The sequence below is a fragment of the Semicossyphus pulcher genome, unplaced genomic scaffold, assembly GCF_022749685.1.
Source record: "Semicossyphus pulcher isolate SPU_LCO1_2020_fin unplaced genomic scaffold, fSemPul1.0.p SCAF_1, whole genome shotgun sequence".
Lineage (NCBI taxonomy): Eukaryota > Metazoa > Chordata > Actinopteri > Labriformes > Labridae > Semicossyphus > Semicossyphus pulcher.
Window position 1 is genome coordinate 34,953,072 of NW_027211603.1, and position 12,380 is coordinate 34,965,451.

Consider the following 12,380-nt stretch of genomic DNA (forward strand, 5'->3'; position numbering starts at 1 on the left):
CAATTTTAGAGTCACCAATTAACCTGACAAGTCTTTGGACTGTGGGAGGAAGCCGGAGTACCCGGAGGGAACCAACACATGCACAGGGAGAACATGCAAACTACACACAGAAAGGCCGACTTTGTTTGGGGTTCGAACTAGGATCCTTCAATCTGTTTTGCCCTGATTGGACAGTTAAGCTTCCTCTGATTGGACAACGTGGAGGCGAGCTGAATAACTGGTTAGCTGAGGCATTAAGAAATGGTCAAAATACGTGTAACAAGTAGCTCGTAGGTTGTAGGTTCACACATGCAGATAGGAAGTTTGTGTCTGTAATGAAAACGCTGAAAATATCGTGGCACAAATTTTAAATACACTACGCTACAAAAACTTTTTACACATTTGCAAATCTTAACATCTAGAACATTTTTTTTTTAAACAATCATAAATTAAGATACTTGAATGCAATTTTTTCACATGCACACAAAACATGAAATACAACTGTGGGCTGTGAAATTATTTGTGAACATTATTTGACTCCCTAATGTTGTTATCGCAGACTCCCACAGGGCTATCAGTCATGACCAGGTTGCAGAAGCATGTCTAACCAGCCTCATTTATAGTCTTAAAGTCTGATTGTCTTTATATATTCTTCCATTGTGAGCTCCGTCTCTCTCTCTCTGTCAATAGTACATGTACTGGACCATGAAGCAGCAACTCACCCATCATACAGTTAATGGCTGCAACGTCAGACCTGGAGACCTGCTGGCTTCTGGTACAATCAGTGGACCTGTGAGTGTCTGCATGTACAGTATTGTCAGTACTTGCTGAGTAATAAATCGGCAATCTATGGTCAGGTCTGGCCTGACATTTGATGCCCAATAATTTAAATTGAATGTTGCATATTTTTATACTGCAAGACAGATTTTTAAGAATATTTATTAAAAGCCCTAATATGTTAATATTCTGGCTTCTTTATTTTACAAAATGATGGCCTTGATTTGACACATCATACCTATCTCTTTTAAATCTCTCTTTTCTTTTCATTCTGCTGTAAAGAAAATTACAACCTCTGTGTTGTGTCTTAAATGTGTTACATAAAGAATCAGATTTATCCAAGCAGGAATTTATGTCAGTAATTCAAAGTATGCGGTAATCAAATGTAATAAATACACCAAGGGGCTTTAACCTCTCATTGACAATTTGACCATTATGGATTATGCATAACTGTTGACAGATTAACTTCCACAAGCAAAGCAAAAAAATAAATCAAATACTACGAAGAGGAGAATGCTCATTTAAACCATATCTGTGTGCAGTACATTTGTAGTCATGTTTGTAGTATTTGTATTACTAATACTGTGTGCTGTATCCCAACAGGATCCAGAGACTTTTGGCTCCATGCTGGAACTTTCATGGAGGGGATCTAGGAGCATAGATCTTGGAGGAGGAGAAACCAGAACCTTCTTGAAGGATGGAGATGAAGTCATCATCACAGGTTAGACCAGGGGTACTCAAACTTGAAAGAGGTCCAGTTAGAGATTTTTTTTCTCAAGCAAAGGTCCGGAACATCATAATGTCTGACCTGCGTTATGATTCAGTAGCATACGTTTATACATTTTGAACATCTGTGAAATCAAATAAAGAAAATACAATTAGGCTAAATAGTTTTAAAACAACGCTAATAACTTTTACACAGAGCTCTCATAATTTAACAATAATAATAATAATGAATACTTCTATATTTGGTAAGGAAATATAGTGTTTGTTAGTATTGTACAACCAGAGGTGGGGGGGGGGTCATGATTGTTGTGGTCATGGTGGCTACATTGCTAGATAAACTGTAATGCTTTCCTAGCCACACAAACACTGAAAACACATTACATAACGACAACATAACCACAACAATCAAAACATGAACACACTGTCATTAAAACACACTAAAACAATGTGAACATCAACAGTCCCATAATGCTTTGTGCCTCAGGCGAGGGCCCCTTGCCCGGTCGCTACAGTATGTTGGGGGGTCTAGGGGGTCTCCCCAGAAAATTTTGTGTCAAAACCTTCATTTCATGTATTTTGGGTTTATTTTATGCCCCAGTTTATGATGGAAGTGTCTTTATTTGTAAATGAAAACAAATAATATAATGGCAGGTACTACTGGTAGTATAATGTTGTCCATGCAGAAATCAAATGAACGAGAGAGACAGCTTTACCTCTTCACTTAAGCTGCTATCTCTCTGCCTCCTGACAGAATTATCAAGATTTGAACATAATAGGGGGATTCACTTTATAATTTATTTTATGTTTGCTAAATGTTATTATATGTTTTGCCGAAATGCAGTTGCATTAGACTACACTGATGGACTGCTGGAGAGAGCGGGGGGGGGAGAGAGAGGGCACATACCGGCACATATAAGAACAGAAGTGTGGAAATAAGAGGAAAACCAGTCATGATGATGAAGCCTGATGTAGCTCTGTGTAACTCTCAGGTTTATAAATGAAGTGTTTGAACAAAACTGCAGCCTGAAGTCTCTGTCTGACACTGTTTGTCTCTGTTAACCCAATGTCCGCGTTTAATAATCCCCACAGTCACGGAACACATACGAGTCTGTCCAGTCTTAAAAGCTTGGTTTTCTCTACTGCTCTCATTTTACACCACGCCATGTCTACTTTCCTTAACTCACTTATTTTCTCCCACTGTGTCTCTGTAACTCTCTTGTCGGCTGGCTCCTCAGTCTGTTTCTGTATTCTCACACACCCACTGGTACAGTCGCAATCTGAGTGACAGATTTGATTGGCTGAGTAGCGTCACGTGTGATGATTTACAACAAATTACACTGATTATGACAACAATTCCACCTTTTGTGTGATCAAAAAATGTATTTGTCTGTAAATACATTCTGTTAATATTCTGTCATTATTATTGTAATCGGGAGACCAATCAGTCCCAGGCTGTGCGAGGCTCAACCCTGGTACACGGGCACACTTCGCCACATTTGTAGAGTCTGTGACAAGAACCAAGTAAAGGACCCAGGCGCAGGACTCAAAAGTTCAACAAAAAAGACTCTTTATTTGAGTAAAAAACAAGCCACAGTATGTACAAACTCACAGTATGAAACTGGCATAAAAGGCTAAAGTAACAAAACAAAATCACAGCAAGGCTGGAAAAATCAGTAAAGGAAGACTAACTAGAAATCTCAAAGATAAACTGGTCTTTTCAAAAAAACCCTAACAAACAACCTGACTGATCCGAATCTCTTAACATGACAAGACGAACAGGCACAGGACAAAGGGAGACAGACTATATATACACACACCAGGTAATGGGACACAGGTGGAAACAATGAGGGCGGGGACGACAATCACAAAGGCGGGAAACACATCAGGACAGGAAGTGAAGTTTTCTGAAACGAGAGGAGAGACATTACTACAAAATAAAACAGGATGGGAAACACAAAAGACAGGACTGAACTGAAAGGTGTGAACTTAACATAAATGACAAGACGTGACAGTCTGGAGCATTACGCATGACAGGGATTATTATATAGAGTTGCTGTTGCACGCATGATTAAAAAAATGAAGCTGCATCACAGACAGTTAAACTTGTAAACACCTATCGAGTCTGGACTTTACAATAAACTGTTAAAAGAGCTGCCCCCTCCTCTCACTGCTCATCATTGATCTGTTCACGGAGTTGAGATCCGCCAGTGGATCATTACAAACACACTTCCAAATGGTACTCACGCACAAAAGTTAGCGACTTATTAATCAGATGTCATTGTAAATGAAATTGCCCCCCATATAAGTCCTAAATTTAAGGAAGTTGGAAAATTCCCACATTCCCTCCTTTTGACACAAAGTGTGAACATATATTGTCAATTGTATTAAACATTACATCACAAACCATGTTATAGGTTAATCAGTTTGAGTTCAAATTTCATGAATTTGCAAAAAATAAATAAATAAATAAAAACACAATACACCACAACTACAATTATACTACAAATAATACCAAAGGAAAAGTACACTAACAATAATAACATACTGTATTACTTGAACAGTTCCTTTTTCAATTTATATACATCTTCTTTTGGGGTGACATACCAATGCCACTTCCCTCTGTGCCCTCTTGCACCCTTAGTGACATCAATCAATTTCTGCCCACCTTTGATGGGTCGTGTGTATGTGTATCAGTATAAATCAAATCAGTTTGGCTTTTGAATGCAAGTTGCAGTGTGGTGGATGTAAGTATATGAGCTTTCTTAAGGACCCGATCAGACAGAGCGCGTTTTCAGGCTGTAAAATACGAGGCGCACCGCACTGCCGTTTTTGTTGAAGCCTACAGTTAAAAAACAGAGCAGCTCGCTGTGCCTTTTTTTTCTACTGATGGCAACCACCGAATCATTAGCTATCATTAACCTAACAGTTATATTGTAAACTGACAGAAGGCTGCATCTCCTTTCATCCAATTGGACAATCAGAAAAAACGGCAGAGTTGAAGTTTTTGCAACTCGAGGCGTTTAGAGTGTTTCCCCAAAAATGCGAGGCGCACAGAGTGGAAAAACGCGAACGCGGCACTCTGGAACGCAAAAGCAGCGTGCAGAAACCATCCCTCTTATTGAAAACAATGACAAAAAAGCTGCCCCCAGCTGCTTAACCGCGCTCTGTCTGATCGGGCCCTAAGTCAGTCAATACTGTTTCTGTCAAGTCAAGTCCAAGTCAGATTGTCAGTCATAGTCAGATGTCTTTCCCCACAAGTCATGTTGTACAGGGGTTGGGAGATTGCCGCAGTATCACAAATCCATGGAAGGCAATAGCCTGCTTAGCCTAAAAAGAGCATAATTTGAAAAATGGATGCACTCTGGACCCAATTTACTATCCTCTGGAGTGATGATATGGCCAAGGTAACACACTGATCGTGCACCAAGCTGCAGCAACAACTCTGTTTCAGCTTGACAATACTGTTGTGTAGGGAAAACACACCAAGAGGTCATCAACATACTGAACAAGTGTGCTGCTACACATTGGCTCTCAATGAATAACGCTAAGCATTGAATGTGGAAGCAAACCAGAACTGTGAGTCAGGACAAACAGGAATGCTAAATATGCATTTGCCAAATCAATCATAGAAACCCAACATGTGTTTTGCTAACACCTGTGAAAGAGAAGGATGTGAATTAGGGCATTCCACAATGGCACCTTGATAAGCTGCTTATAAACCTGCTGTGTGTGTGTGTGTGTGTGTTGCTCCCCCGACCTGCCTCGGCTGTCTCCTATGGCTGTGTCAACGGCAATCCTGGGGAGTGAACAGCCCCTGAGGTGGTGCATGTGGCCAGGGGTCCCTCTGATCTTGTCCACCACATTTGCTCTTTTCCTGGCTTAGCACAATCACTTGACTTATGACCAAAACCTTCACATCTGTAGCACCTCAGCTTGTGGCGGTCAATGCTGTCATACTTTCCTTGAAATCTCAGATGTGAACCCCTTCTTCTTCTGTCTCTCAGCATGCATGACTTGTGTCCTAAATGTTGTCACCATGGCCTGTAAACCAACACTTCTCCTCCTGTTGGCCTTGGCTTCGGATTTGGACACATCATCATGGGCATTTGTTGCACAGCCCTCTTGCTCCACAACCAATAGTCAAATGACACTGCTAATGGAGACTTTATGAGTGGAACAAGGTTAGTCTTTGTCCTTTCAGGGGTCAAATGAAGTTTGGCCAGGTCAGGCCCCCCTTCCCCCTTCTGCTCAGGGTCATCATGAGTCTACTCAGCTGTTGTGGGATGTGTCTCATGACCAGAAGGGGCGGCAGGCAGCAAATGGAGGCAGGATCGCCCTATCTCTTACCCTACATTTGTTTTTCTCTCTCTGTTTTTCACATACACTTTCATCTTCCATTTTTTGCTTAATCTTCAAACCTGCTATTGACTTTGCTTCGCTTAGTTCTGCTTCCCTTTCCCACTTTTGGAAACCTTGCCAATTCCATCTGTTTCCCTACTTTCTTTCCCTGTTCTATTTCTTCTAAACCTACTCTACACCTTCTTTAACAATCAGTACTCAATGTGCCTATTAAAGGAAAAACCCTGTGTTATATAGTGCCAGAGTGAAACATCCTCAACCACATTTTTTCCCTATTTGTCTACCATCAATTAAGCAGGACCTGATAGAAGGTCAGGACAGACTCAGTAGGACAGATACAGTATGCTTGCACATCCAATGGGCTTATCATCCACACAAAATTCACACCGATCTTCCCATACAAGTATGGTTGGATCTTATCATGCATACACTACCTTTGTGTAACTTATTCAGCCAGGTGGTTTGTACGACACATTTGTTCCGAGCAACGCACCCTTGTAGTACACATGAATATGTACTAGACACTGAATGAGCAACCACAAAGTTTATTCTTTATATATTTAATATATTTTTCAATCATACGTCCATTTTATCACAATCAATCAAATCAATCAAATTTTATTTGTATAGTGCAAAATCATAACCAAAGTTATCTCTAGACACAGTCTAGTGCAGTGCCGAAAGTGCAGGTCTAGACTGTACTCTTTGTTATGTTACTTAAAGAGAGGCCCAACATGAATCACCATGAGTAGCACTTATATGACATTTAGAGTGTGCGGGCTGCAAGGTGGTGCAGTGGGCAGTGCTGTCGCCTCACATCTAGAAGGTTCCTAGTTCGAATCTCGCCTCTAATGTAAGGGGCTTTTCTGTGTGGAGTTTGCATGTTCTCCCCATGCAAGCGTGGGTTCTCTCTGGGTACTACTGCTTCCTACCTCCCAAAGACATGCTTGTTAGGTTCATTAGTGACTCTAAATTTTGCCTGTAGGTGTGAATGGGAGTGTGAATTGTTGTCTGTCTCTATGTGTCAGCCCTGTGATCAGTCAAGGGTGTATCGCGCCCCTAACCCAATGACAGCTGGGATAGGCTCCAGCCCCCCCAACCCTGAAAAGGATAAGCAGTATAGATAATGTATGGATTTATCTCTAGAATGTTCACACTGAAAGAAAATGTGTTCTACAGTGTCAATATCCCTCTCACAAAATCTACATGAGTTACAGACACATCCTTATATGTAAAAAGTGATTAGATGGATAAATGTGGTTTAGAATTTCAAAGGTTACTCCTTTGGCCTTAGGTAGGACTGGGAAGCCAGGCAAATGAGAAATGTCAAAAACAGCAAGGTGGTACACACCTCATTGCAGAGATGTGGACTTAAGACTTCGTGACTTGGATTTGAGTTGACTCGAGTTATTGTTTTGATGACTTGTGACTTGACTTGACAAAAAATAAATAACTTGAGACTCAACTTGGACTTGCAAGTTAATGACTTGAGACTTGTCTTGACTTGAGGCATGATGACTCGGATGACTTGAGTGTGTTCAAGTTTGAATGTTAGCTTAGCTGTAAGTTTCTGTCTGACTATCAAGTATGTATGCAGCGCAAACTGGGAATCATGATTGGACGACTCAAAAAGCTCCCCGGTATGTGATTGTCATGATTAGATGGCTGGCTCTCAGTCAAACCAGTCAAACATCAAAGCCCCCAGCTACCTGAAGAGAAGCCTCATCAGTCGTACTCATTACTATTTAATGCTGTCTCAGACGCAGATACAATTCATTGTCATACTTTTTGAACAAGTAATATATTTAGTAAATATATTTAGTAAATATTTAGTAAATATCATTACCAAGATGGCACCGCGGATGGCTGACGGTGTGTTGGTGCGCATTGTTTTGTTTGTAAATACCGTTTTTTGCCAAAATACACGCAGCTCTTACACCAGAGAAGAGCTCATGGACATAAGGACAACAACACCATTGGACTTATTTCCCTCTTTCCTTATGGAATCCGTGGAATTATTGGACATTCTGGTCAAAGGTGCCCTCACCTTTGCCAATGCAGTGAAGAGCAGGAGGAGAGGAAAACGGGCCGGCGCGCTCGTACGTCTACGCCGACGCAGACTACGCACTGCTTTACCTGCCATTTTTCTCTTTAAATGCCCAACCAGAGAAGAGAATGTTTTGGATCACTGTTACACCACCGTGAGCAGCGCTTATCACGCCGTCCCCCGTGCTGCACTGGGTCACTCTGACCACGTCATGATCCATCTGATTCCTGCGTACAGGCAGAAGTTAAAGCTCTGTGAACCTGTAGTGAGGACATCAAAAAAGTGGACCATTGAAGCTGTGGAGGATCTACAGGCGTGCTTAGACTGTATGGATTGGGATGCTTTCAGGACTGCTACCAACAGTCTGGATGAGTATACAGAGGCTGTGATGTCATACATCAGCTTCTGCGGGGACTGCTGTGTAACATCACGCACCACGGTGAGTTACAACAACGACAAGCCCTGGTTCACAGCCAAACTCAGATGGCTGAGGCAGTTAAAGGAGGAGGCGTTTAGGAATGGGAACAGAGACGGCTATAAACAGGCTAAATACACCTTCACCCGGGCAGTGAGAGAAGCTAAGCTTCTGTACACTGATAAACTACAGCTGCAGTTTTCAGGGGGAGATACTGGCTCAGTCTGGAAGGGTCTCAGACAGCTCACCAGCTACAAGCTGAAAACCCTTCACTCTGCTAATGACCTGCGCCTTGCCAACGACCTCAATGAGTTTACTGTCGCTTTGATAGACAATGGGATAGTCCCGACACCATCCCCTGTGACTCCACTCAAAAGCTACAGCTTATCACCTCCACCTCCCCCAGCACCTCAACAGCCCTCTTCCCTCACACCACAGCAACAACTCTCTCAATCTTGTCATCAGTCCGTCTGAACATCGGCTCCCTCATCAAAAAGGGACAGCAGAGGATGTACATCCTGCGGCAGTTGAAGAAGTTCAACCTGCCAAAGACAATGATGGTGAGTCCATCCTCACCTGCTCCATCACCGTCTGCTACGCTGCTGCCTCTGCCAGGGACAAGGGCAGGCTGCAACGTATCATCTGCTCTGCAGAGAGGGTGATTGGCGGCAATCTGCTATCTCTTGAGGACCTGTACACCTCAAGGACCCTGAGGAGGTAAGATTGCGGCCGACCCCTCTCACCCTGGTCACAGTCTCTTTGAGAACCTCCCCTCTGCCAAGGGGCTGTGCTCCATCATGACCAAAACCTCCTGACACAGAAAGAGTTTCTTCCCCTCTGCTGCCAGCCTATGTGTAAGCCTACTTGGCAATAAACCCTGATTCTGATTCTGATTCTGATAAATTGGCCAATAATATCATTATAAGATGGGCTACTACTACCTTATCTTTTCTCTTCACCGGATACTACAGGTAAGAGTACAGTATGTTTGTGGAAAAAAAGTGACTTTACTTGGGACTTGACTTGCCTTAACGAAGGACTCGACTTGACTTGCCCAAAAAAAAAGACTCGTGACTTGCTTGCGACTTCGACCAAATGACTTGAGACTTACTTGGGACTTGACTAAAGATGACTTGGTCGCAACACTGCCTCATTGTATCGTGCTGTGCCTTGGAATAAGCACTTGCAGGTGGTCACATGGCTAGATGTTTGCAGCTATTCACCGGAAAAATTGTTTGTGTTTTGTTTTTACTAGGGCTGTCAATCGATTCAAATATTTAATCGCGATTAATCGCATGGTTATCCATAGATAAATCGCGATTAATCGTAAATTAATCGCACATTTTTTACCTTAAAGAGACATTTTTTATATATGCACTCTTATTATTACTGCAACATTACAAAACAATGACAAATACTGTCCAGAATATTCTGCAGAATAACCTCAAAGGTACTGCATGCTCAAAAAATATGCTGAAAGCATAACATGGCAATCATCGCATATATCAATGATCTCTGTGAGAAGCACATCACATGTAGACTTACTCAGTCTGGATTACCCTCTTTCTAGATGCTTATTACTTCCTTCCACAGTTTAATTGTACTCTCTTCTTCACCTTAATTCACATTTTTGTTCACAAACTACTAATCTGATCACTTTGCTTTGCTTCTGTCCCCCCCAACACACCTGCACCTCTGCATAGCTTCTGGCCCCGCCCCCTCTTTCTGTCTGTCTCTCTGTCTGCTGTGTTAACTGTCTTCATCAGCAATCTGTTTAATTAAGTCACAAAAGTTACATATTTTCTCTCGCAATTCAGTTCTCACAGCACGTGAGCCGCGTGTGCACGAGGGACTTTATTAATGACGTAGCGATCAAAACGATTACTTTACCGAATGACATCTGCACCTTTTATAAGCTTTATAAACAGCGACAATCAATGCATTTACAATAAAGAAATACAGAGATACACAGTAGGAATGTTTACATTGCGTTACAGAGCTGCATATGATTGTGTGCGGACAGGGAGCGTCCTGATGTCCTGTGTATCCTGTCACTATTTCAGTGCTCTTCCTCAACAAGGAGAGCGGGCGAACAAATGGCAAAATGTATGTAGCGGAAACACTGCCGGTGGTAGCTCAGTTCACATCGACAGTAAATACAAATAACTTTTGTCTTGTCCAGATAACAATGTAGCAGGGCTTTGAGGCTGAATTTGCCATTTAAAAGACCCTTTTCTTTATCCATTTCTGTTCACCGAGGTTTGTTTCTGCATGCTATCCACGACATTGCTGCTGCATCGCTTCCTGATTTCTCAAACTACGGGGATGGCGGAGGGTCATAATAATAGAACGCGTGTGCGTTAATTGCACGTCAAAATAATTACTGGCATTAAAGGGAATGTGCATTAACGCGTTATTAATGCATTAACTTTGACAGCCCTAGTTTTACCTGAATGGCCAAAGTGCTTTCCCCCACATGCAACATTCACCCATACATACAAACATTCATACACTGATAACAGAGACAGACATGCAAAACTGTGCTGTTGCTAACTTAACACTGTCTTTTACTTGTAAACTACATTTTTGTCCATGTTTGTTTAAGATGTTTGTTTATTTCGGCTCCATGGCAATTCCTAACACTTGCCCACACAGAGAGTAAAGGGAGAGAGTAAATGTCATGATATAATATAAGCTCATATAATAAGATCGTACTGATGATCATGTTCTCAATCATATCTATATAATTACAGCGATGTCCCATCTCTTTCTATGTCTAGGTTACTGTCAAGGAGATGGATACAGGGTGGGCTTTGGACCCTGCATGGGAACCATCCTTCCTGCCCTGCAACATTGAAACACAGTAACTTATATTTATGTGGGCATTTTTCATGCAGCATAAATACCGGAACATACACAGCTAGGAAATCCCCACATCACAAGGTTGGTGTTGTACCAGCATTAGTGTTATTGATGTTCTGTGTGTTGGCTCCTGATGTATAAAGAAATCATCAAATCTTATTCTCAATGTGTTTGTCTTTTTTCCCTTTCTACTCATTGGGCCCATCAGATGTTTGTGGTTTTTAACAGCTGCATTCAAAATTAATATATTGTTTTTTTGCAAGTGGGTAAGTGGAAAATTGTAATTGTGTTCCTAATATATTTGTGAAGCTGTATTTGCATGGATGTCTGAGTGCAAGAGTAGTCCAGGAATATCTAGAACTACTGAGAGACAATAGGTTTAAGGAGCATCAGAACTACTACAGTGCCAGATGCCGTTTTCAGGCAATAGGCGGGTTTCAGTCACGTGATTACGTGCGAAGGCAGCGCGAGTTCAGATGGAGGGCAGGAAGTAAAAATGGAGAATACGTCTATGGAGGAAACCGTTGCAGAGAGTCCCTATTGTACGGATTTAGAGCCAGTTTCGAGACAAAGATACGAACAATTAATCAACAAATATGTTGGACGTGACCTGTATCTCATGAAGATGTGTGAGTTTTCGACAGAACCTAAAGATTTGCCGACAATCGAGGCTGTTGACATCACAAACTATCTGGGGTCCGTTTCACAAAGCAGGTTCAACAAACTCTGAGTCTAACCCTGAACTCTGAGTTGATCTAGTCTGAGATAGGAAACTCTGAGTTTTCGGTTCCAGAACAGCTGATCAGAGTTAGTTCAATCAACTCTGAGTAGGTTCAGCCAGAGTTAAGTGTGTGCACTCCTACTATAAAAAGCCAGCATTAATGGAGCCCCGATACCACGATTCACCATGGCAATGGTACACAAAAAGAGGTCCTCCTACGTCACACCAGTGGAGCTCGAAATCCTCACGCGGACATACAGCGAATACGCGCATAAAGTAGCACGGCTGCTGCTGCAAAAGAGAGAGAAGCGGCATGGGAAGAAACTGCTGCTGTTCAACCACAATCGGTTGTCAGAGTTTCTTCTCTGTTAGAGAGGTTAGACTACGCATTTCTGATGTTTTTGTTTTTCTGTTTATCTGTGTCTTGGGTGGGAGGGGGGCGGGAATGGGTGAGAGGGCGGATGGAGTGTCATTTAACTCATAGTTACACATAT

The 12,380-nt window shown here is 42.0% G+C and overlaps 1 protein-coding gene across 1 annotated transcript in view; it reads left to right on the forward strand.

Annotated features, from left to right (window-relative positions):
- Positions 1 to 11,286, forward strand: part of fah (fumarylacetoacetate hydrolase (fumarylacetoacetase)) — a 66,709-nt gene extending 55,423 nt beyond the window's left edge. The window contains exons 12-14 of the mRNA XM_069662544.1: positions 670 to 771; positions 1,360 to 1,477; positions 11,084 to 11,286. Of these exons, the coding sequence (XP_069518645.1) occupies positions 670 to 771; positions 1,360 to 1,477; positions 11,084 to 11,160 (297 nt within the window). The 3' untranslated portion in view covers positions 11,161 to 11,286. The remainder of the gene's footprint in view (positions 1 to 669; positions 772 to 1,359; positions 1,478 to 11,083) is intronic.
- The last annotated feature ends 1,094 nt before the right edge of the window (positions 11,287 to 12,380 follow it).